This window comes from Pollachius pollachius (genome assembly GCF_949987615.1).
Source record: "Pollachius pollachius genome assembly, chromosome: 3".
Lineage (NCBI taxonomy): Eukaryota > Metazoa > Chordata > Actinopteri > Gadiformes > Gadidae > Pollachius > Pollachius pollachius.
Genome location: NC_136936.1, coordinates 25588010 through 25614469, shown reverse-complemented (window position 1 = coordinate 25614469; position 26460 = coordinate 25588010). Strand labels below are relative to the sequence as shown.

At 41.1% G+C, this 26460-nt stretch overlaps 2 protein-coding genes and 1 long non-coding RNA gene across 7 annotated transcripts in view; 1 reads left to right on the top strand and 2 right to left on the bottom strand.

Annotated features, from left to right (window-relative positions):
• wdfy1 (WD repeat and FYVE domain containing 1) overlaps positions 1-5080 on the bottom strand; it is a gene marked incomplete at its 5' end in the record, with an annotated part of 23126 nt that extends 18046 nt beyond the window's left edge. Inside the window, one exon of the mRNA XM_079732558.1 lies at positions 4944-5080. Within this exon, the coding sequence (XP_079588684.1) occupies positions 4944-5080 (137 nt within the window). The remainder of the gene's footprint in view (positions 1-4943) is intronic.
• Positions 5081-12123: 7043 nt separating this feature from the next.
• Positions 12124-18484, bottom strand: serpine2 (serpin peptidase inhibitor, clade E (nexin, plasminogen activator inhibitor type 1), member 2). Of its 2 annotated transcripts, none has more exons than XM_079732748.1 (9): positions 18330-18484; positions 16307-16577; positions 15751-15996; positions 15194-15391; positions 14396-14594; positions 13383-13480; positions 13068-13154; positions 12679-12762; positions 12124-12553 (listed from the first exon to the last, which is right to left on the bottom strand). In XM_079732748.1, the coding sequence occupies exons 2-9, from the start codon at positions 16566-16568 to the stop codon at positions 12516-12518; spliced, it is 1212 nt and encodes a 403-aa protein (XP_079588874.1). In that variant the 5' UTR covers positions 16569-16577; positions 18330-18484; the 3' UTR covers positions 12124-12515. The 2 variants fall into 2 exon arrangements, with proteins under 2 accessions (XP_079588874.1, XP_079588875.1); XM_079732749.1 differs by having other exon boundaries at positions 15751-15978; positions 18330-18483.
• Positions 18485-19699: 1215 nt separating this feature from the next.
• Positions 19700-26456, top strand: LOC307073067. 4 transcript variants are annotated; one of them, XR_013811719.1, is made up of 14 exons: positions 19700-21249; positions 21729-21882; positions 21965-22036; positions 22125-22358; positions 22465-22571; positions 22857-23025; positions 23202-23703; positions 24270-24385; positions 24496-24537; positions 24620-24691; positions 24801-25520; positions 25607-25715; positions 26121-26189; positions 26312-26456. It is a non-coding gene; the product is annotated as an uncharacterized lncRNA (long non-coding RNA). The 4 variants fall into 4 exon arrangements; XR_013811718.1 differs by having other exon boundaries at positions 22857-22931; positions 23202-24385; XR_013811720.1 differs by having other exon boundaries at positions 23202-24385.
• The last annotated feature ends 4 nt before the right edge of the window (positions 26457-26460 follow it).

Sequence of the window (26460 nt, the reverse complement as noted above, 5' to 3'; positions counted from 1 at the left end):
CCATCTGGGCTCTCTTCTTGTACACTCTTATAATGCAAAAAATAAGTGTTATTGTAGTATAATTCATCACTTCAAAACGTCAGTATATAATATTGATGACCAGGTTACTAGCTCTGGCAGCTTATGCTGACAAATTACAGTTGCAATTAGTTTGCTTTTTTCCTTGGCTGATACAGCTACTTTTCTTTGGCCTACCAGCGCAATTACCGTATTTTCCGCACTATAAGGCGCACTTAAAAGCCGGTAATTTTCTCAAAAAACGACAGTGCGCCTTATAATCCGGAGAGCCTTATATATGGATCAATTGGTTGATTGGTTGATCCATACTGGTTGTAAACGGCGCTCTGTCAAAATGTTTCAGTATGAAAAACCAATAAAAACAATTTAATAATAATAATAAAATGTTTCACTACGACTACGATAAAGCCACACCGCTTGCAGCATTACGGCTATCGTAGTCAGTGCACACAGCATTTTACTGCGCTTACTCACAGTCCCAGTATGTCCCAGAGTGTGATTCACACTCACAGTATCTTCTATGCTATGCGCCTTATAATCCCGTGCGCCCTATTTATGAAAAAAATTCTAAAATAGGTCATTCATTGAAGGTGCGCCTTATAATCCGGTGCGCGTTATAGTGCGGGAAATACGGTACAATGATTTTAAGATAACATGCATGGTATGTCTGTGAGTAAGATGTTGATGCTCAATATGTACTTATGTAGTTATCAGCACTAATGTTTAATTACCTCGGTATCTGACATGGTGTTTCGTCTTCCTATCAATGTAACTGAATTCACATGAACGCGCATAACTGACGTTCGGAGGGAGGAGCTACAGCAGGTAGAGCGTGGCAGGGAGGGACCAGAGAGAACACAACGGAATCTCAACGGCTGTTTTCTCCCAAATTACCCACCCTAGCTTTAATCTGCAGCTGAAGTGTTGCCAGCTTACTGTTACATTAAACTGTAATCAGAAAATGCGGTTATATGCTATAGACCCTATAGTATCTGTCGTATAAAGGCTGGTGCGAATTTCAAATTATAAATATGTACACTTTATTTTGAAAGTATAGACCGACGCGATTCCCATTGAAACGAATGACGCGGTGATTATTCTTCAAAACGAGAGCTGTTAAATTGTGGAAAATGAATTAAACTGTAATCAGACAACGCGGTTATATGCTATAGACCCTAGAGTATCTGTGGTATAAAGGCTGAGACGAATTTCGAATTACAAATATGTACAATCCATAACGTTAGCTCTCTGGCTCATAGCTCAGCGGACTACAATACCTCCTAGAATCATTGCTTGTTGGCCGGAAACGGAAAGGGGGGCTGTACACGTTTGGTTGTAGTCTTTTCGCTCGGTTCTCTGTCTCATCAGTGGGGCTACAACCGAGCGAAAAGACTACCACAAAACGTGAACACCCCCCCTTTCTGTTTCCGGCCAACGAGCAATGAGTCTTCCAACAGAAATCAATGGGATTTACAAAATGCGCTAAATGTGCAATAAAACACGATAGAAAATGTATTAAGCTGCGATACTTGATTCAACCACTCTATTTCATCCTAGACAAACCACAAAGGGGGCTCAATGTTCAAAATACCGGAAAAAACGAATAGCTCAAAGCAACATATTGAAAAAAAAGAACTATGAACTAGTTCATTTTTTGGAGCTGTGAACTTAGTTCAACATTTTGAATTATGAAGGTTTAACTGAACTAGTTCATTTTAAAATTTGTGAATTGAACTTTGAACAAATAATACATATACATATACATAGAGTGTTGGGCAAGTTACTTCAAGAGTGATGCATTATTTATTACTTGTTACTGTTATTTTAAAGTAATTAGTTACATTACAATATTACTGTCTTTGAATTGTAAGGCATTAAACTACTTTTATATTACTTTTGAATTACTTTGCCCAAAATAACAGGAAATATTGATTTGGTGTTCTCAATAGATCTTGTGTTCATTACACAGCAGGAGGTGATGTGGTATGGCATAATGACTGAGCTAGGCTTAAGGCTAACAAAAGTACAATATAATGGTCCCAGTTATAGCTCATGGTGCAATACATTTCATAATAGAAATACTGTAACTTTAGGTATTGATACTGAAATCAATAGAGCTAGAGTCTACTACGGTAGATTGTAAAAATAACAAAACATTGAGCCCCCTTTCTGGTTTGTCTGGGATGAAATAGAGTGGTTAACACCGAAATTTGGCAATTGGTCCTGTCTCGGGTATAGTTGGCTCATTTCGAATCGCCCCTGTCTGCTTCACAATGGCTGGCTATGGGTATTCACAAAACTGTCCTTAAAACTATCCAAAACATTTGTTTTCAGAAATGTGCAACTCACCGAGTGGTTAGTGGTGTTCGTTGACGTTCCAAATCAAGTATCGTAGCGTAATACAGTTTCTGTCGTGTTATATTTGCCATTTTGTAAATCCATTGATTTCGGTTGGAAGACCCATTGCCCCTTGACCGGAAACCGAAGGGCGGGCTGGTTGCTCAGTTCTAGCCATACTGTTGATACGGAGAACCGAGCGAAAAGACTACAACCAGCCCCCCTGCTGCTGCCGTGATCTTCTCTCCTAGCAGTAAGAGGAAGGAACATTTGCGCAGATTTTTTTCTCCCCTGCGAATCTCGCGGTGTTGGCGAATTTGTATTAAAACAACACACAATTTTGGGTTTAAAAAACATTGTGCTTCACTGAGATTTGTACCGAGCAAAATATTACATATACATATATATATATATATATATATATATATATATTCAGTGTTGTGCCTGAACTCTTTCATATTTTGGGCGAACGTGAACTGAACATACTGTATTACTGCCTGATGAACGTTACTGTGAACTCGTTCATTCTGGTGTCTGTGAACGGCACGCTCACTTGGTTTAACTTCGTTCAATATGGGGGTTATTTGATTATCAACCCGGCGGATGCGCGCGCAGATCTCCGTGTTGTTTGACCGGTTGCCATGGTAATCTCCGTGCGGTTAATTTGCAGTTGCAGTGTTTACAGCTTACTGTTACATTAAACTTTAATCGGAAAACTCGGTTATATGCTATAGACCCTATAGTATCTGTCGTATAAAGGATGGGACGAATTTCAAATTATAAATATGTACACTTTATTTTGAAAGTATAGACCGGCACGATTCCCATTGAAACGAATGGCGCGGTGATTATTCTTCAAAACGAGAGCTGTTAAATTGTGGAAAATGAATTAAACTGTAATCAGACAACGCAGTTATATGCTATAGACCCTAGAGTATCTGTGGTATAAAGGCTGAGACGAATTTCGAATTATAAATATGTACAATCCATAACGTTAGCTCTCTGGCTCATAGCTCAGCGGACTACAATACCTCATAGAATCATTGCTTATTGGCCGGAAAACGGAAAGGGGGGCTGTTCACTTTGGTTGTAGTCTTTCCGCTCGGTTCTTCGTCTCATCAGTAGGGCTAGAACCGAGCGAAAAGAATACAACCAAACGTGACCATCCCCCCTTTCTGTTTCCGGCCAACGAGCAATGAGTCTTCCAACAGAAATCAATGGGATTAACAAAATGCGCTAAATGTGCAATAAAACACGATAGAAACTGTATTTCGCTACGATACTTGATTCAACCACTCTATTTCATCCTAGACAAACCACAAAGGGGGCTCAATGTTCAAAATACCGGAAAAAACGAATCACTCACAGCAACATATTGAAAAAAATAACTATGAACTAGTTCATTTTTTGGAACTGTGAGCTTAGTTCAAAATTCAGAATTATGAAGGTTTAACTGAACTAGTTCATTTTAAAATTTGTGAACTGAACTTTGAACTATGTCACGTAGAAAGTGGACTTTCCCAACACTGTGTATATATATATATATATATATATATATATATATATATATATATATATATATATATATATATATATATATATCTATATGATCCAGGATACTATGCATCCTGATAAAGTCACCTAGGCCTTTGGAATTAAAATAGCCCCACATCATCACCTAACCTTTACCATACCTAGAGATTGGCATGGTTTTATTTCAGTTAGCCTATTAGCTGGTCTGATTTGCATTGAGAAATATCAAGATGCATGTATCCTGGATCCATGACATAAATGGCCTTAAAAAAAAAAAATGCCGGCCTCTATGGGAATTTAACATAGGGGATTCTATACTTATGCACCCTGTATTTTAATGAAGAACATTTATTTATTTACGATACATTTTTCATTTACAAAGAAAATTGGTGGCCTAAAAGGTTGGGTTTTTCCTCATTTGTTTAATTAAGGCATTAAGATCAATTTCCAAAAGACGATATTTTTATTCCTCTTTTTAGTCAACTTTAGCATGGGTGCATAAACTTATTCTTACCACTGTATACACACACACACACATATATATATACATATACATATATACATATACATATATATGTATATATATATGTATATATATATATATATATATATATATATATATATATATATATATATACATATATATATATATATACATACATATACATAAATATATATATACATATATACATATATATATACATATACATGTATATACATATATACATATACACATATACATATATATACATATACATGTATATACATATATATATACATATACATGTATATACATATATACATATACACATATACATATATACACATATATACATATAACAGAGTCTACAGATACACTTCCCCGCTGCGCTGATGCTCAGCAAATAGACGGGTCCGACCCGGGCTAATGCTCCGGTCCTGTTACCGATCAGGGGGGGTACGCTGCTGTCCTCCTGCTACCGACCCGGGCTAACGCTCCGGTCCTTATGCTACCGACCCGGGCTGACGCTCCGGTCCTTGTGCTAGCGACCCGTGATAACCCGCGAGGTACTCACCGGTCCTCACTGACCGTGATCACCCCATCCTCCTTGGGGATCAGAACGGCCGCATTGACCCCGTCCGAGTGCCCCTCGATCTTGTTGAGCAGCACCGGGCGGGAGGTCTGGGGCCTCGAGTGGATCTCCGCCGCCATGTTCGCTCTACTGTGGATCAGCTGACTGCTGCTGAGAGGCTGTCAGGATTACCGTAATGACAAGAGTACACTCAGGATTACCGTAATGACCAGAGTCAGGTTGAAGCCTACGACGATCAGGGGCCTATCATGAGCTGCAGTATTATATATATATATATATATATATATATATATATATATATATATATATATATATATATATATATATATATATATATATATATATATATACAGGGTGCGATTTGTGAAAAAAACAGAGGGGGGGATAATTTTGAGAAACATTTTAAAATGTTTCAAAATGAAGACGGACCCTGTGTATTTTGGTTGTTAATTATTACGATGTAATGGTGAAAATACTTTGGGTGGGGGGGATAATTTTTATCCCCACCGAGGATAAAAATAATTCAGCAGAGGGTAGGACGTGTAAACCAGAGGGGGGGATAATCCCCACCATCCCCACCGGCAAATCGCACCCTGTATATATATATGGCTCATATAGGCCCCCAGATCGGTGTAGGCCCAAAACAATGTGATGTTTTGTTTGGGGCCTACAAAGATCAGAGGCCTATCATGAGCCAAGAAAATAAAAATAAAAATTGCATTGCTTTGTAATTTGTTGAATTCTCTGTCCATAACTTGTTATGAATTTGTGTGGCTTCTGAATGACCCAATTTACCAGTGACCCACATGGGCACCATGAAACAACAGCTTATCACAAAATGTAGAGGAATGTTTTGGCTTGTGATTCAAATCGATTGAAATGAGAGGCGTGAAGGTTGTCGTGGCTAGTTGGCAAAATGTCGGAAAAGAAAAAGTTTGAGAGTGGCGCGCAAAAAAGCAGACTGCAAAGGGATTCGGGATACAGAATTACTGAAAAAGATCCCGAAGCTGACTGGATTTTTTAAACCTTCAAATGAAAAAGGCAAGTCAACATCAACGAGTGGCAATGGTGCGGCGATAGCCTGCGGCGATACCGGTGACGGAGCCCTAACCTATGGGGTCAGAACAGTGTCATTAATAATGAATGCACAGAGAAGGATTCACAAATGTATTTTGTGATTTATATATGAATTACTCTCTTCTCACAAATACATTTCAATGCACACACAAATGGATATCGGTATGTATAAATGTAAAATGAATCCATAAATAAAAATAAGTTTCACAAATACATTTCTGATCCAGACACAAATGTGTCTTGTTTTAAATAAATGTAATATAAATCCATAAATATATTAATACATTTTTTTTTGCAATTTTCATTTAAAATATATTTGGATGTTGTTACATTTATATACAAACTGTTAAACTTGAATTAACAAGACGCTTTTCATTTGTGAACTTGTTTGCATTTGTGTGTGAACTGGTCTGTATTTATGTGTGGATTTTTGAGACTCGCCTGACGTGGCTGGATAGTGGCGAAGTCACGCCCCTTCCGGTAGAGCCCATGGGACCTATGAGATCGAAAAATATGAATGGGTTTCAAAGGAGAGAAAGTAATTATCTTCTGATCCCAGTGTTTATATGGCCCGGATTACACATATGTTGTTTGTGGATTGAATTTAATTTTTCATGTCAAGAGTTTGACCGTATATTGTGCAATAGGCTACTTGCACAAGCACTTCCTGGTTCGCCGTAATACAGCTTCACAGCTTCCGGTCAAAGATGGCGACGTTCTATACCCGGTGTTTACAAGAGCTGCCGACAATAAACATCACTGATGTACATCGATTATGTATGGAAACGAAAACTCCGACCAGCAAATTGGAGAAGGGTTTTAGGCTGTATGCTGCGACTTACATTCACAGCTACGAAGGCAAGAAAACTACGTCTAACAGACGCTAGCTACTGTCTAAGGCTAGTCTGTCAGTTAACTGTCACTTTCTAACGTGTATTACGATGCAGAAACAGCAAATTCTAACAACATTTCTTAACCAGTGTTTTATATCAGCCTTGATGTTTGCCTGTTGTGTTGAGTAATAATTTATAGCCACGGTTTTGTGTATATAAAAGTAACGTTTCTTTCCATGTAGTAACATGTTATATATGTGATGATGCGAGTAACCCAGTACAATTGAAGCTTATTGAATTTGTATGTGTTATTTCATTCAGTGTCCAATAAAGAAAAGCTGACAGGGCAGGTCAGCATGAGAGCCTTGTGCTACAGGTCGATGAGGAAGAGCGAGGCACCACAGTTTGAGTCTAGGCAGGAAGCTGTGTTCATCCCTGTTCAGTGGTTCAGTTAAGCAGTAGCTAAGTGTAGTCCTAAAGGGCCACCAACTTGAATGTTTTTTATGTCTCCCTGTTTTTCACACACAATTTAATTTAGTCAAGGTAATGAGTACAAGACTACAACTTTTCAATATTCAAGATATTTATTGTCGTTTACACAGCAGAAGTACAGGTACATTGGAATAATTGTGTGATTCTTGGAGTCCGTTTTAAAAAAAAACACGTCTTTATTGTAAGAGGGAGAGTATATAACAGTAAGCATTCAGAATGGTAGGCTTTTTCTAGCAAAGTTCAAGTACTTACCTTCATAAGAACCAAGTTGTTTTTTTACACCCATAATGCTGAGGTTATATTTCTAATGATTTACCTTTTTCTCTTAGATCAAGCTTTGTGATTAATCACCAGTGCTGAAAAAAGAAATAGTTAATCTATGGGCTGGAGCAGCTGTCTCTGAGAGGAAAAGAAAAAAAGTATAGCTCAAACAACAAATACAAATGCAATGGCATCACGTATAATTACATCTGTAACTACTTATAAAGTACTGTAGCTGCACGTGCAGGTGCGACCACTTCTTTTTTCTGGGCAGCTAATTTGGCTCTGGGGACACGGACCATCTTGTAGAGACAAGGCTCAATCAAAGACCAAAAAGCCATTAGGTGGTCGTAGCTGGCAAATCTATTCACAAAAGACATCACATAAAAATGTTATCAAAAGTATACATTGTTACCAAAATAATGTCAACAGTAACTACTAAGATTAAGATTTTATCATACATGTATATATATATATACATACAATGGGGTTTTTGAATGATCGCACATAACAATATATATATATATATATATATATATATGTGTAGCAGGGTGATCTGTATTTCTCCCATATACCTGTTTCAGCCTCAGTCACCTCCCTTTTACCTGTATTGTGACTTGTGCCACTACGCGATGGCGTCGTAACTAATCCCTGGCACTCAGCTGACAGAAAGGTTTGTTTAGTTTCCTCTTTGGGTGCAGTTCAATAACTGCCCCAACTTCCTGTAAGACGACCTGATGTTTCTGGATATCCAATGCTCTAATGTGGTCTCTGTGCTCTTTCTTTTTAGAGTAGTGTTCCTGTCCGGGCCGTATCTTTGGGAGGCGCTGTTTGGTGGTTTGCCGTGTACTTGCAGATAAGTAGGGTGTTACCTGCTCAATTCATACATTTTTACAATTGTTTATTAAAAGTATTTTTGTTCACATTCTGGCGCTGTCGCTTCAGTGCTCCTATTTTCATCTCATAGAATAATAACGTGACTTTTTTCAACTATTTAAAAATAAACTTTTGTAGACTTGAACTGGAAACACGTCTCTGTAAGTCTTTACACAAATCTGTATTATAAATGTTTGTTTCTGTACTATTGGTGTGGTCACATTCATATAAATAAATTCTGATAAGACATGGACATCCCCAACTCCATTTACACCATCTCTCAACACGACACTACTTGTGTGCTATTTATCATTCACATAGACCTATTAAGAAATAATTTGGTACAGTACTATAAATTAATCTGTAACGTAAAGCTATTTTCTAACCAACAATGTCCCTGCCTGACACATATCCCCATCACGTAGGGACTAGGCTAATAACATAGGCGAATACAAAAAGTTGTAGTGACTTCCCTTGTATAAAATTGGATGTCTGCGTCGGAGCCAGCAAACCGTTGCAGTCCAAACTCTCGCTGGAGACGTAACTCCTGTAGCTCCTTTCTCAGCTCTATTAATTTGAGACGTTTTCAGCAGCGGATACGGACATATCCATGGCAGCCGGTTCAGGGACAGAGAAGTATTCTTGATCGTTGAAAAGGAGATCAACTTCATCTTCCGGAGGGGCAGTTTCGACGAACCGATCCACTCTCTCCCATACGCCGCGCCTTGGGGTTTCGACTGTATACTGGTTCCACTCAAGAAGGGTCGGTAAGGCACCTTTTGTAAGTCTCCTTCGACCCTGAAGAGTAGTTGGCTCAATCATCTTGTCAGAACTAAAGTGTCCGCTACAGACCTTAGAGTGGATGTTGATGACATATTTATCCTAGCGTATGTTTACAATCCATTGACTCCTCACGTCAGTTTGGCTCGGAAAGCCATGGAAACTTAATACCCCGTTGAATTTGGCTGACGCTGTACAGTGGGGGGACACAGCAGTGCTCGGCGTAGGTTTTCTCCTGCCTATGAAAATGTACCGTTTTTAAATGTTTGCGGTCTTGATTCATGTTTAAAGTGTATCAACGTCAGCTGGCTAGCGCGATGAACAAACAGACCGGAACCGGCGGGGCTGTATTATTTGAAACAGGAAGTACGTCCCACAGCTTAGTGAATACAGCCGATTGTTCAGTTAAAGGCTGTAGAGAAAACACAATGAGAAAGACTACAACGTCTCGTATGTGACGTCACGCTCCCTGTGACTGACGTGGACAAGACCGACAATCTCCCCATCGGCATAACTGAAACTCTCAACATGCCCCGACTTATAATTGTTTTCACCTCTTTCGATGCTGTTATCCTCCCCTTGGAAAAAAGCGCTGAAGTGGAGCAGATAGATCGCCATGTCTGTACCAGAGTGGTGGTGACGTATATCATTCCCGGCGAGAGCAGCAAGGGGCTGTAGTTCACAAAGCGGAAAAACCTGACATTATCAAACTTCTTCGCGAATTTTTTTAGTTTTCTTTGCATGAAAAATTATCATTATCATCACAACAATATGTCCAATCCAGAGCATATAAAGACTGGGACCAGATAATAATTACTTTCTCTCCATTGAAACCCATTCATATTTTTCGATCTCATAGGTCCCATGGGCTCTACCGGAAGAGGCGTGACTTCGCCACTAACAAATGCATTTTTTTCAACAAGGAACTCTCTGTAGCCAATCAGATGCCTCCCTCGTTTTCAGCCAATCACATGACTGCAGTCCAGCCTCCGAGCCTCCCGGTTCCCTCGGTCAAATGTCTATGGGAAATAACATGGGGTTTTTGAATGATCGCACATAACAATCTCTAGGTTGCGAAGAAGTAAAAGCTGCGTCACGTTTTGAACTACACACTTTACCCATCTAGTTTCGACTGGGTTTTGGGATTGTCGGTGCCGTTAAAGTAGTTAACGGCATGACAATCTAAAGCCCAGTCACTGCAGTCATGTGATTGGCTGAAAAAGAGGGAGGCATCTGATTGGCTACAGAGAGTTCCTTGATGAAAAAATGCATTTGCGAATCCAGCCACGTCAGGAGAGTCTCAAAAATCCACATATAAATACAGACCAGTTCACACACAAATGACAAGTTCACAAATTAAAAGCGTCTTGTAAATTTAAGTTTAAAAGTTTGTATATAAATGTAACAACATCCAAATACAGTTAGATGAAAATTGCAAATATTATTTTAATTCCTATATTTATGGATTTATGTTACACTTATTTAAAACAAGACACATTTGAATGTGGATCAGAAATGTGTTTGTGAAACTTATTTGTTTATGGATTTATTTTACATTTATACATACCGATATCCATTTGTGTGTGCATTGAAATGTATTTGTGAAAAGAGAGTAATTTATATATAAATCACAAAATACATTTGTGAATCCTTCTCCGTGCATTCATTGACTGTTCTGACCCCATACTAACCAGCGGTGACTTGCAATGTGTGTGTGTGTGTGTGTGTGTGTGTGTGTGTGTGTGTGTGTGTATGTGTATGTGTGTGTGTGATGGATTCCCAAGGCCCGCCGAGGCCAAAGAGGAAGCTCTTACTTGTTAATATGCTGTTATTAGGCGTTTGTGTTTCTGCAGACCGGATCACATTTTCTTTTGGAGGTAAATAAAACTTTCATGGAACATGGTTTTATAATCACCTTGTCTATCCTTAAATGATTTGGTCATCTTTAGTCTACTAATATATATATTTTGATGTTATGTGGCTCAGAGAGGGTCACTAATACGTTTTGCACTCTAGACAAATGGCATTTACACATTTTCATTGTAAGACCCCCTCTCAGTGGGGCTATGAAACCTCTCAGCCCCTGGGCCCAATGGATGGTTAAGGCAGGCCTGACCAGAGTACACCAGACAGATATAACGTCTCCCCCCCCCCCCCCACCCCCCCCCCCCCCCCCCCCCCCCCAAAGCTGACTGCTGAGAGGCAGTCAAGAATACCGTAATGACCAGAGTACACTCAGGATTCGCAATATGACCTAGGCCCAGTTTTTTTTAAAGGGGACATATTATACCACCAGGTGTGAGTGTGATTAGCCTAACAAGCCGTTTCGAAAATCTGCCCCATATGACATAGTTGGCATGTCCACCTAGATCTGTGCTGGATAGATCAGTCTACCAGCCTACCCAGTGGACTGATGTAAACGTTGCTCATCTATCCAGCACAGATCTAGGTGGACACGCCAACTAGTGATGTCATATGGGGGCAGATTTTCGAAACGGCTTGTCAGGCTAATCACACTCATACCTGTTGGTATAATACGTCCCCTTTAAAAAAAAAAATCTGGATCAAATTGATCCCGATTTGGAAATCCCATTTTTTGCTATCCACGATCACCTGATCCATCTTACTTTCATGCCCGTTTTTAAAGGAACATTGGGTTGGATCACTGTGGTCAAAATTCCACATTTCATAATAACCAACTGAATCCACCCTTCCGATGGGATCAGGGTAATCCTGTTTTTTTGGATCAAATAGATCCCAAACCGAGTTCAAAGAGTACACTTGACAGAGATAACGACACCGCCCTCCAGCTGATTTACAAAGGAGAACACAGCCAGTTGTTAGAAATATGTATTTACTATGGAATACAAGTAATATTTGACACATTTTAAAGAAAAATAAAAAAGGCAGTATCTTAACCTTCAGGACAAATAATACGACCCACGCTGAATACTTCCCAAATTGAAGCAGGAAAACTTTAAATAAACTGGTGACCTCCATTTCCAATAAAATACATTATTTGATTTTTAGCACAAATAATAAGAATTCAAAAACAGTAGCAAAAAAATTGTAACTGTTGGAAATGTTTAGTTGTACAAAACACACAAGAAGGTATGTGATATATTACAAAAAAGGTAACAAAGGCATTATTAAAACAAAAACATTTGATTCTGATTCATCTCCAGGCCGTCTGTGTGTTTCCTGGGTTTCTAGACGTGGCCATAGACGTGTGGACTCACGGCTGGTTTATCTGGCCTGCAAAGAGAATAGTACCTGTGTACAAGATACAATATTAGACCTCAGGCTTCTGGTCAATTAGATGTATCCTCCAAAGTTTGACCCGTCTATCCATCCATCTAATTAACGGAATGGAAGCGGAAACAAGAGACAGTTTTTACCGGTTGGGTTGTGTCGGACCAAGAAGAGGAAAGGTCTGTCTATAATGACCCAGGGAGGGGAGGACCGCGCCAACAAAATGGCAGCTACCAGGCGGACAGAAAAGGTAGAATCAAGTGTTATTCGGTTTATAGCATTATTCAAATCATTATTCCCCCCCCCAGGTACTCACAGATAGAATGACATTTTAAAACGATTTTATTTAAATTAATAATGCATTATGCCTAACACTTAATACCCATTGTGTGAAGGCTAACACAACTTGTCAAACAAAAGCCAAGATAAATCCAACTCCTCTGCAAGCACACATGCCTATTATCAGCCAGAATAACTGAGGAAGATGACATTAAGGTTTGACTAAAGACAAAAACAGCCTAGAAGTATGACTTACTGGTGGCAGCTGATGCCTTCGTCCCATCCTCGTTGACCTCGATTTTAGCCTTCTGCAGGGCTGCAGACACATGCACAGGCTCAGAACCTGGAGAAAGGAGCAACCACATACCGTCAACCGAGTGGAGTGATGGCGTTGGACCACAAAGGGGTGCTACACTCCTCAAGCGTCCACTCAGAGCACAATCCACAAGTAGTGAAGTGATCAAAAGAGGAAATACAACGGGGAACAATTTGATTTCCAGTTTTCAGCTGGCAGGATTCATTCCAAAATACGTTTCCCCTGTTGTCCCATTCATGACTTGTTTCTACTCACTGAGGTGTCTGAAGTCAGCCTTGCCATCAGCAAACATATCTGTAAGTCCAAGGGCTGAGAGCGGGGCCTTCAGATCCACCTCTGTCTCTGCCGTGAACCTAGGCAACGTGCGTTAGGGTGGTTATATATCGTACATGGGACAGGGCTGCCTTGGTCACTTTGTACGGCAAGCCTCTTTGAAATTAATACCTAATTACTACTCCACACAGTTGGGGTTTCATGATGAGAAGATTAACATTTACAATACATTTTATAACATATGATACTTTAGCGGTGTATATGAAAGATCCCATATCATGCTTTTGTTTAGGGTTAATAATTGCATTTGGGGGTACTACAAGAATAGGGTTACTTGCCTGTATATAAGAAATACCCCTTATCATTCTCACACTTCATTTCTGCAAAAACAATTTCAGCGTCTTTCAAAATGGTTCCGTTTAGTATCATGTCGCTTTAAGGCCCCCCCTCCCAAGTAGCCCAGTCTGCTGGGATTGGTCGAACACTTTTCACGCATGTCGGCAAATTCACACCCCCGAGAAGTTGTAAATAGTGCGGGTAGCCGGGAGGCTTGACTACTGTCTGACGTCACACTATTAGGGAAGTAAAGTTTGAGCACAAATAAGCCATCACAAACACTTATTGAGGGGCGTTCTCGGTGGGCGCGGATACTCACCTTTGCTCTGACTTTATTTTTCTAGCTTAGCAGACGTAAAACATGTATACATACATCATATAACAGTCTAAAGCAAAGGGAAAAGCATAATATCACCCCTTTAAACAAACAGACTGCCAACTGGATTAGGTTACAGGGAGAGTGGGAGCTGCTTTACTCTAGCTTATATACACAAACACAAGATCAATCAGACACACTCTGCTGGTTGTGGTGAATTCTGTCCCGAGCCTCTTTGTGCATGCCCGCCACACTGCACAACATTATTATTACGAGGAGTTGACACCTGATCCCATGAATCCATTCCTGTTGAACAGAGAGCCAGCTAGGACCCAGGTCTTACTTGGGGATGAACAGGTGGACCTTCCTCTGGTGCATGAGCGGTGCCCAGCTGTGGACCGTGGCCGTGCTGATGTGGGGGATCACCTCAGAGAGGGGCGTGTCCTCCTCCGTGGGCAGGACGATCAGCATGGAGGCTGTGTTGCCATGATAGGGCAGCTCCACCACCTTGTACTTTAGGCCCTGGGGCGTGCTGGCCTGGCCTGGGGAGGAAGGACCACGTTGACAACCTCTCCTCGCCCCCAAGACAACATAGACACTGTTGCTGTAATGACATTCCTTAAGTAGTCATCCCCCTGCAGAATACCTCTACATTAGATGGCTAGCAAATATTAAAAACCCACCATAGCCCTCTGGAGCCTCTACTGCAGCTCAGCTGAGCAGCTAGGCAGTCTGTGTGAAGCAGTGCTGCGAAATTATAGAGTGATCCAGACTAAAAATAGAGCAGTGACTGGTGCAGCATCTCATTTCACACAGGGCTGAATAGTATTCCAGCGGTCTGGCATCCCTACAACACCAGTAAGACCAGACCGTATGACACATGAAAACAGACGTCGATGTTAGAAAGATTCTTCATTGCAAAAACAACCGATTTTCCATCACCTGAGGTAAAACTGAGAGGCCACTGAATCCTATTTAATTACAATACAAAGCGGGTCAACTTAATTTCTGTCTGTGTTAAAGTCAGTCATTATGCTCTCTATATACTCCCTCTGGCACACCGATTTAGCAATGTTAAGAGGCGTAATCTTTACAAGAGCGAACACAAAAACAACCCAAAGGGAGACACCTCCCAGCTGACCGATAGGGTAGACGGAGAGCTGGGACATCATGGGGACCTTGTGGGCGCTGCCGTCGCCCCGTCTGAAGCTCCTCATCTTGGTGTGCCCGGGCTGGAAGCGGGACTTCCACATCCCCTTGAAGTAGATGGAGTTCACTGCTAGCAGGCGGGTCAGTGCCGGGTCCAGCATGTCTGGCTCGACCAGCCTGGGGATGTGACCTGTGCTCACAGGGACACACTCCTGAGCGGCCATACCGTATTCATTTGAAGGTCACCAACCCGATCATTTTGAAAAAAAATCCTCAGTTGATTACTTTTGTACTGTGAACACTCCGTTACACAGGATGAGTAGTAAATGTAAGTGCTTCTGTACAATCTGAAATTGGAGTGGTATTTTACTAAGATAGGGCTGTTAACCAAATGGCCAATTGATAATCAATGTGCTTTTCTGAAGCCATTTGGCATCACTTATGCTGATACATTCTATGTCCAAGTCAGAAACACACCGGTCCTGACCTGGTGGACCACATGCATGGTTCAGTCTATCGGCGGATGTCCGTGTGCCCTGCTTGTCTTACCCTTGGTCTTATTGTTGACCCAGCCGTTGATCTGGTCTGTGGCTGCCTGGGGGTCGCTGAAGTCCACAATACCGCTTTCACACTGGAAGTTTGCCTTGTTGGTAGCAATGAAGCCCTGGTCCATAGGGAAATCCCTCTGGCTAAAGAGGGCGTTGGCGATGAGCACCTGCCCCTGGTTGGAACGGGCAGTCAGGGTCTTGTGGAGTTTCTTCAACATCTTGTAAGGCCCTGGAGGGTGTAGGATGTCTACAACTCAAATGAGGACTTGATTCTGAACCTGTGCAGCATTTAAAGATCCCATATCATGCAATTTTTTGGGTTAATAATTGCATTTGGGGGTACTACTAGAATAGGGTTACATGCCTGTATGTTAAAAGAATAAACACATTATTCTCACACTGTTAATTTCTGCAAAACCACATTCAGCATCTGTAAAAAACTAGTGTTGGTATTACTGTCGATGTGCATAACCAACCGTACAGGCCTACGAACACCAATGAACCCCTTTCAGGACATTTCAATTTAACCAGAATACTGGAGGATAAAAGCTGGCTACCATTTTTCTTATAGCGGAGGGCAGTGGAGATCTGTCTTCGTGTTTCTCCATCGGCTCCCGGGAGCAGCATGCCCAGGATGGAGGCCACTCCGTGGGGGGAGAGCACCAAGTTCTCTTGGGGCCGGGCACGGGCCACCTGCTGGAAGACCCGCAGGCCCAGGTCAGAGCCGCGCTCCCCGTAGGTAGGGGCCTGAGAGAGGGCCCCCACGCTGACCCCCAGGGTCACCAGCAGCAGGGAGAACAGCACACTGCAGGCCCACATAGTGATCACCTAGACAGGAGGCAGACATCCAGTCAGCAGTCTACACGTGCCGTCAATATTAGATCTTCGTACTACCTACTTTCACTTGTATGCGTGCGCATGCAGAAAACACAAAAGGTTCCAGGTAATGCAAATATGTCCAAGAAATTACCTTTCCCACCGGCCATTGTTGTGCCTATCAATAACATCTTCTGGTTATTGAGGTCACAGTCTAGTCAACCAACATACCATTCCTTTAACAATACCAAGCAGGCAGGAAACCTAGATTACACAGTTGTTTGCAGAGTGGCTCTAAGGCAAGGACACCAATAGCAGTGTTGATGTACTTACAATTAAATACAATTTGTGCAACATCAATTGAGACTGAAAAATGTGTTTCAATAAAGGAAAGAAAGTTACGGCCTAGAGAGATGTACAGTGCCATTACCACTACACTCAGGGGGTAGGCCTTTGGCTGTAGGATGCCTACAGCTAGGTTGTGGACATTGGGGATCAAATCAAGTATCACCTGATGTCTAGTTCTTGAGAAAGGTAACATGACTTAGGAATGAAAAGACGACTCCGTAAACACACATTCGCTTACAGCTTCCTGTTGCTGTGACTAACGATACGGTCTTACTCACACTCAGTAAATGCATGATACACCTTGATGGCCGCTGGGCCCAGGCATGCAGGATTAAGTATAGATAACAATAAGAGCCTTTAATACAACAGATAACTAAAAAAAACAATTGCGTAAAGTTAAACAGAAATAAACAGATAGTCCCCTTTCCATACAAAACATGACAAACTAAACGGAGCCGGTCATATGATATGTTGTTACACCCTGTGGTTTAAACCACTGCTTCTTGTTTATCACAATGACAAAGCTTAGACTACAAACAGGACTTCTTCTTCAGATGGTGAAAGACTACACTTTTCTTTCACGAGGACTAAAATATACAACACATGGCAGGCTATACAATACAATATTACAGCATGTTTGGTCAGAGGAAGGCTGGACCGCACAGGGAGTCCAATGATGTCTAATGTAACAAGAATGATTAAATACCACGTTGTGGAGAGATGTACGAGATTCGTTTGGAAGTAGAAATATAACTGATGAATGTGAAATGACTTAATACAAATACAAATGATAAAAGTAAAAAAAGTTTAGAATAAAACCATCCCGCAATACAATTAAAAACTATTTAAGTGTTTGCAATCAACGACCCCCTGGGCTGACGACTTGTTCACACTACATGCGTCCGTCGGCGGATGGCCGAGGGCGTGTCGGACGTATAGGGGACTAGTCTTTGTAGACGCATACTGCAGCCAATCAAATCGCCTCCCTCTACATAGCCGATGTGCGGATATTAATACAAAAGAGGACACAAACAACAGGTGACTAAAAACAATCCTATTATTCCACATTTCTTTAGAAATATATAACGGCCGGAATTTTCCTGCTTGTTATTGCAAAATGGATCAGGGAAACGCATAGAGTGTATTTGCATTACCGCGATCTGATTGGCCGACGGATCCGGCGCTGCCTGAAAAGTTCAACATTTCTCAACTTTTTGACGCAGGCCACGGAGCCGAATGGACGGACGGACCCAAAATGCATTTCGCGATCGCCCCATGCAAAGTCAATGAGATCCGTCGACGGACGGAGGTAGTGTGAACAACAACACCGTCCGACAGCTCTGACTAGTCACCGCGTTTGATATGCAAGAGAGTGATCGATATGTAAACGACCGATCACCAGGGAACGGTTCTTACCTGGAGAGCGCGTGTTGAGCGAACAGTTTCCCTTGTCGTGGCTGGTTGGGATTGCAAATATATAGAGCTTTACTCTGGGTACCGAACGCATGCACACAGGGCTTTACTCTGGGTACTGAACGAACACACACATGCAGCGCTTCTTTAGGCAGACTGAACTCCGCCCTCTGGAACACGCGCGAGGATCACCGGCCACATGATTACATCAACACCAACTGAGTACCCCCCCCCGTCTCTTAAAGGCAGATGTGGTGTTGATGTAAACAATTCGCCAGTGATCGCTAACGCAAGAAAAAAACTACTCACCCACTAGTGGTGATGGTTGTCATAGGGCAGGTTTGTTGTGAAGAATAATATTTTAGAATTTGAGGGAAAAGTACTAATAGTAATAGCTATTGATATAGGAACTTTTCAGACAGGCTGCACGAAGTGTGTAACATAGCCTACATTAAAGGTCCCATGGCATGAAAATCTCACTTTGAGGTTTTCTAACATTAATATGAGTTCCCCTAGCCTGCCTATCGTCCCCAAGTGGCTAAAACTTGCATTCGGTTTAAAACGAGCACTAGGTATCCTGCTCGCCTTTGAATAAACTGGAAGCTCAGGCCCGCTGATTTGGAATGTGGCCCCATATGTCGTCATAAGGGGCCAAGATACCTCCCCTTTCTCTGCCTTGCCCGCCCAGAGAATTTGGCCTGCCAATGAGACAATGAGCTGCGACCATGCGAGCGTCGTGTGTGTGTGTGTGTGTGTGATTACACACACTGTAACGCAAGTGTTGTACACTTCTTTGTTATTTGGATAACCGTTCTGCTGTTGGTGTTATGGCGCATAACACGTCAATTCTTTGACATCTCTGGTATTTCCACAACAAGACTGTAGCTGGGGTTAACTCAGCCATGGTTGAGAAGGAATTGGGGGGGGGGGAAAGGAACTTTGGCTTTGACTCCCTGAAGTACATGAACTGCGACATGGAGGAGAAAGGGATGGTTGCCCGCGATTCTCTCCCGCCGGAGCCCCGCTGCCTTCTGCCCGCTACCGCGAGGCACCACGACCGTGAAACACCACCGCCCGGCAGCAGGCAGGGGGCAGTGGGCAGTGGGCAGCAGGCAGTGTACGGTTAAGTCTACTTCAGATAGATGTGAAAGTGGAAGAACCAGAGACGTTGGAGAAACTAACGCAGTCGTTTGTGATTCATAATATCGTCTGGAGGCGCACACAGCTTTTGGCCGTGATAATATGTATTCTAGAATATTTATATTCAGCCAAAGGCTGTGTGCGCCTCGCCATTGCGATATATCCACTGTAAACAGAGCGTATGGTACCGTGGCCGCAAGCTGTTCAGGACCAAACCCCCAACCTCCTCCTTTACCCGCCTCTCTCCTCCTCATTTGCATTAAAGCTACAGACACCGAAACGGTGCGTTTGGGGGAAGCTCAATATGCGACTAGCTCGCAGTGGATGTAATTCTGCACCACGGCTGAATTTCGGGAACGTCTTCAAATACTGTGTTAGGGGCCCACTAATATCTATATTAAAGCATCCATAAAGTAGCATGCCACGGGACATTTAAAGCATTAATACAAGACTATAAAACAGGACCAAAAATCAAACAATTAAGTCAATAATGGCGGCCAAAGTGAGGAAACTTCAACCAAGATGTTGTGCTTTCAATCCCCAATGTCTAAGAGCTACCCCCTGTAGTGTTCAAGAGCATGTCTCAGCCTTACCTTCTTGGCCTGTTTGGGTTAACATGATGAGTCACATTGGATAGGAGGTCTACTTCATGATGATAGTTCATAGTGGTCGTGTGAGTAGCTATCTCACACTCACACTTACAATGGAGGAAGCTTGAGGACACATAGAAAGTCCAACACAAAGAGCTCCAGGCTTGTGGAAGGCGCCTCCCGGGTTATGCTCTGGTGACGTATGCCAGCAGAACAGCAAACCCTTTCCACAGAGGGTCTTTTTTGAATAAACACAGGTGTCCATGCTGTGTTATCTTCACTAGTTTAGTCTAATACCCGTGCCCTAATACACAGCCATGATTAGTTTTGAAATGAGTGATGATGAGAGATGAGTACCCTCTGTGAAAGGGTCTATTGTAAATGCAGACGTGAGGCCCAAACCCATGACGCACTGTCTGTCAGGGAGAGCGCCTCCAGGCTTCCTGTGGCGATACCATCCTGTTTCCTGCCCAGCAGACCACTCTGCGGTAATGACGTCATCGTTTGCGTTTCAGGGGTCCACACGAATCCGCGTAGGTCCGGATAGATTTGAAACCACCTCCGAGGGTGGTTTCAGAAATGTGCGGTTTTGGGCACCGGATTCGCCGGCTCCGCCTGGACGGTCGGCCGGTCACCAAAAAATCGGCCCCGTCCACACGGAGCCGATTTTTTGGTGAAACCGCTTAAGTCTTGTGCGTTTCGGCCGACCGTGCAGATGGGGCCGGTGTTCTGTGTTCTGCCCCCTCTGCGAAAATATTTTAGGCTGATGGTGAGAAACTACTCTCCATCAGCCTAAAATACCCTTTAGGCTGATGGTGAGTATTTTCTTTACAACATGGTTTTAACTGCGCAATTATCTTACAAATATGTTTAACATTGCGCCTTTTGACCTATAAGCACGTAAATATGTGCACACTTCTGATGAATGTAGAAATAAGATGATATATGTGTTATCTTGACGGGTCTGGGAGCGGAGAAAGTTTTCGTCGGTGGTGGAGGGGTAGGGGTACGACGACATCTTGTCTTGTTATAACAAGATATTTATCGTGTTATATAAATTCTAAATACTTCTGTTTGTAAAGCTATGGAGGAAAGATGGAAACAATCGTTTGACCTCCTGTCATTCCCGGATGGCTTTGATAAGTCCCAGAAATTAAACCTTAGGAGGTACGCTTCAAAATTCAAGTTAAAGGGTGAGTATCTGAAATACATGCTTGTTTATACCGTCTTTATTTAAGATAGCAGGGGTAAAGTAGCCTATGTGGATAGAACAATTGCCTCTATCAAATAATGCTCCCACTGCAGAATCACATTATTTTAAACCACTATTCACCCTATGTACACTAAGAATATGGGGAGCATATTTTGATGCTTGTTTATAACGTCTTTATTTAAGATAGCAGGGGTAAAGTATGTGGATAGACCAATTGCCTCTATCAAATAATGCTCCCACTGCACAATCACGTTATTTTAAACCACAACTCACCCTATGTACACTGTAAGAATATGGGGAGCATATTTTGATGCTTGTTTATAACATCTTCATTGAAGATTTCAGGGGTACATTATGTAGATAGACCAATACATACAATAAAATGTGTGGATGTGTGGATAGTGTCTTGGTAAGATAGCTCTTTAATGATGAATGTTCTTCAATGAATGTTCACTGCAGAAGGAGAGCTCTACGTTGGGAGCAGAAGAGCCATTAAATCCAAAGAGGAGGCAAGACAACTCTTTATAGAGTTTCACTCCTCTCCAATGGGGGGACATACGGGCATCCTGAAAACCTGCACAGCAATATCCTCCAGATTTTACTGGCTTGGCATGTCAGTGGACATTAACAACTGGGTAGGCTTTTTGTTTGAGTTATTGTTGTTTTGTGTTTTATTAACAGCTACTTTCTTAAAGGTCTTGGAATGTGATAAATGCCAGATGGTTGGAAAACCTTTGACTGCTGCCCAGCCATTACAGTGTATACAGGTACATGTGTGCAGTGGTATCTTATCCAACTGCTATTAATAAAGAAGTATTGAGTGTAAAAATAATTATATTTGTTTTACCTTGATAGGTGTCTGCTGTCTGGGAGCTAATTGGTATTGACCTGACAGGACCTCTCCCAAAAACTGTGGATGGCTTCCAGTATATTTTAACAGCCACAGATTACTTCTCAAAATGGGTTGAGGCTTTCCCATTAAAGAAAAAAACTACAGCTGAAGTGGGACGCCACATCTGCTCGATTATTTATAGACATGGTTGTCCCAAAAGAATCTTATCTGACCAGGGAAGAGAGTTGTTTAATGAAGTATGTGCGTTTTAATAATGCTATTGTAGTAAATACAATTCAGGAATTATTCCTTTCTGCTTGGATGTAATGTATTTTTTTTTTACTGTAACTGTTTTTATTTCAGCTCAACACCGGCCTTTGCAGTATTTTGGCTATTCAAAGAAGTGTGACAGCTACCTATCATCCCCAAACCAATGGTCTGGATGAGAAAACAAACCACAACATAAAGCGGCAAGTTTTTTTCTCGCTTTTATAATAGAGCTTTGTGGCAGCCAGGCTTGTTTCGTTGACGCTACTTTTAACATTCCACTCTGGAAAAGGAACTGTGTTGCTTTTAACCATGGATGATATATATTATTCACAGATTCTATCTATTACTATTTATTCAATATCGATATGTATTTCATATCTATATCTTAGTTGTATGTTGTGCATCGTTGGAGCCAGACATTTTGAACTATTTGTGAGACAGGCTTTGTTTAGTTTGTTTATCTTGTTTCTTATTTTACATTTTAGAGCTCTCACAAAATTGGTCAATGAGAAGCAAAACAACTGGGATGTCTTCTTAGATGCTACCTTGTTTTCATTGAGGTAAAAGATCCCGACCACCACCAAACACAGTCCTTTCCTAATGATGTATGGGAGAGAGGCTGTTTTCCCCTCTGAGATTCCTGTTGAAATGCCGGTCAGTTTGTATCAGAAGTCCTTTAAGAAATAATAATAATAGCTTATTATTTCTTCACCAGTCAGAGCTACAGCACAGTATACAAACATAAATTGCACATAAAGGTTGAAACTGACATTAAAGACATTAAACTGCTAATACTTGGAATCAAGTTACTATTTTTTCTGTTATTTCAGCTTTCCACCATCATTTTGCCCGATGAGAGAAACTCAAGTCAATGGAGTCCATAAAAAAAACAACTGCGGTAAACATCTCAAAGTCTCAGGACAAACAGAAGCAGGCATATAATAAACGTGTACAGAAGAAGCACCAAAATACACTGTATCATATTGGCGATGAGGTGCTTCTGTTCAATGCAAGGAAGAGGGGAAGGAAGGGATTTTTCAGGACCGTATATGATCCAACTAATCAGTGGCAAGCTTGTTACTCTGTCTAACTCCAAAGGGGCAACTTTAAAGACCAAATACAACGTTGACCACATCAAGCCATACATAAGGAGCCAAACTGATGACAGTACAGCATTCCCCTGTCAGGAATCACACACAATCCCTGAAGAGAACAAGAGCAGTAGCCCACACTTTGACCATGGCAGATGATTTGCAGACTAAAAAAATCTCCATGCCGCAGAGGCCTTCGGTAATTCATTTTGCCCCCCCAAAAGATGATCTCACAATCAAGGTAAAATCGAAATCAATATCTAAAAAGCCTCCATACTTCTGCTTTAATATAATGCCCCTGGTTCAATGTTTATTTGATATATTCTTCCATTATGCACTTTATTCATGTATTAATATATTAAGTACACAATCACTGGAGAGTATGCCAAGTTGAAATTTCATGACATTTTACATGCATGGTGTAACTATGTATAACTGTGTATGTGACAAATAATAATCTTTAATATTGAAGCATCCACAAGATTCCGCTTTGAAGAAGCTGAGCGCACAAGAAAGATTTGAGTTACTGAGTTCTGACCCGTTGGTCATCTGAGTTCTGAGTTCTGACCTGGTGGTCTTCTGAGTTCTGAGTTCTGACCTGTTTTGTCATTTGAGTTCTGAGTTCTGACCTGTTGGTCATTTGAGTTCTGACCGGTGGGTCATTTATTTGGCCTACCCAAGATTATTGTTTGCATGAAGAGGGTATGGCCTGTTCAAACTGTGCATGTGGGCCGAAACTGATATTGGATATCAATCCGATACTGATTAAAAAGTATCCGTGGTTTAACATTCATGTTGTGCTTTCAGTTGAAATGCTGTGGGCTGCAGAAGATCATGGCCAAGTGGAAGCAGTGGCTGGGCAATATAAAATATTTGATACATCTTTACGGACACTGCATGAGTCTAACTGGCTGGCTGATGGCGTAAGAGACTGAACTGCGCTGTCGAAGATGTATTAAAAGTTAACATTTAAAATTGTTTATGTATTTATTATTGTTTCTATTACTATTGTTAATTTATTTTTTCAATGCAGGTTATTGATGGTTACATGCACATCCTTATTGGAGATCATCAGGCAAGTGGAAATTATATTTATCCAACTTTAGATGTTTATTTAACTATAATTCAGCATTATAAACTTCTATTGTTTTAAACAGAAGCCTATTCACCAGCTCAGTGCTGTTGTTGCCACATCATTGTTTGGTGGACAATTCAAGCCCCTCAAAAAGGTAATTTATTTTTCACAGGTGCTGCGACCCAATCTGTAACAATCTAGCATTATTGATTATCAATAACAATAACTAACAGTCATAACTTGGTATTAAACCCATTCCTCAGATGAAGTTTCCAGTGGAAGAAATGTCGATGTGCCCTGTAAATGTTGGGGCTCACTGGATTTTAGTGGTTTGGTTACCTTTCTTTGCTTAATTAACAGTGCAATATTATTCACATCAGACACAATTATTTCATGATCATTGTTGCGGGCTACACCTACCGGACTCCTTCCAACTCTGTTAGCCAGCCCGTAACTCGGCGTCTCTCCCTACGTGTTGCAATCATGCATACAGATATTTCAATTGACCTCTGATGCAGCAGAGCTCATAGTAATTTAGTTATTAGGATCTGCTAAATCAATGTAAATGTTGTAATCTGATGAGAGAATAACATGAATGCACTTAACCTCTTTAGATTGTCAACATGTCAGACAAGATACTTTTCATGGATCCAGTGGGAAACGAAGGACATCATGCTCGTAAACTCCTACGAAACTGGAGGCAACAGTGCTTGTGATAAAGTTCCAACTTTAAAAACATACAGATGTCTGATTTGATGAAGACCTATGCGATTTCACACCAGAAATTTTGAATCTTTTTCATGTTAAGAGAATTGGTCTGCTACACGCTCCCTGTGTTTTTTTATTCCTTTTTTTTAAAAACAAAAATTAGGAATTTCTTGAGGAATACAGACTGTGGAGACAAGGGAGCAACATGGACGGTGTAAACAATGCAGCACAACAAGCAGCAAGATTCCAGCAGCTGTGAGATTTTAGTGTTGAGGGTAAACATGTTTGTACTAATTGTACAGCCATTTATAAGTAACTTACTTATTAACTTACTGTTGCCATCTAAAATGCAATTTTGCAGTTTGCAGATGATTATCTCCGGTACGGAGACATCAGTGATGTCCAGACGTCTCCACGGGCTGTTCATCAGGCACGGTTGCATGTTGCTACTGCACTGCTTCAGTGTGAAGGTCAGTGGCATTAAACACTGCACGAGAGCAGTGCCATCAAAATAGTTTTGTAGTCAAAATCCATACAAATTCCCTCACTTCAGTCACATAAGGTGATCAGTCTGTTTTGGTAATGTACTATAAAGCAAGGTTACTTTTTACATTGTTAAACATAACTATTTATTACACTTTTATTTTAGTCGTCATTTATTCAGTGCTACAGAAAACATTATGCTTTTAGTGTCTATATAGCATAAACAATAGGGAGGTATTTGTGACACATGTTTAAGTATACTATGTGTGTGAATACTTTTTTGAAATGTATTTTCTTTTTTATTCACAAATTATACATTTGAAGTGTACCATGATTTATTTACTCACAGAATGATTGGAGTTTTAAAAGCTTATGAAAACCGTTGTTTCTAGGGAATGCAGAGGACTTCTGTGTGGTGTGCTCCTTTGCCGAAGAAAATGCAAATGAGCATGATCGAAAAGGTAAAGTATAACGTAAAATATGTGCTTTGTATTATTAATTGACTCAAAAATGTGTGTGCATAATACCATACAATGTATCTCATTGTAAATTGTAATGCTCTTTTAATTGTTTTATTTGGTAGGTGCAGTGTGGATTGTGCAGTCGGTGGGCACATTTTGAGTGTGCCCAATATGCCCATGAAAATAAGGCTGTATATATTTGCAAGAAATGCCTTAAAATAAAATAAAGATTTGAGATCTTTTGAATAATTATTATCTTATTATGTATCTA

Excerpts from the sequence above, each read along its gene's own strand:
- serpine2 (XM_079732748.1), bottom strand. The coding sequence starts at position 16,568 with ATGTGGGCCTGCAGTGTGCTGTTCTCCCTGCTGCTGGTGACCCTGGGG. Across the intron at positions 15,997-16,306 it reads CCTCCGCTATAAGAAAAATG|ACATCCTACACCCTCCAGGG; the intron begins GTAGCCAGCTTT and ends TTTGAGTTGTAG. Across the intron at positions 15,392-15,750 it reads GGTCAACAATAAGACCAAGG|GTCACATCCCCAGGCTGGTC; the intron begins GTAAGACAAGCA and ends CTGTGAGCACAG.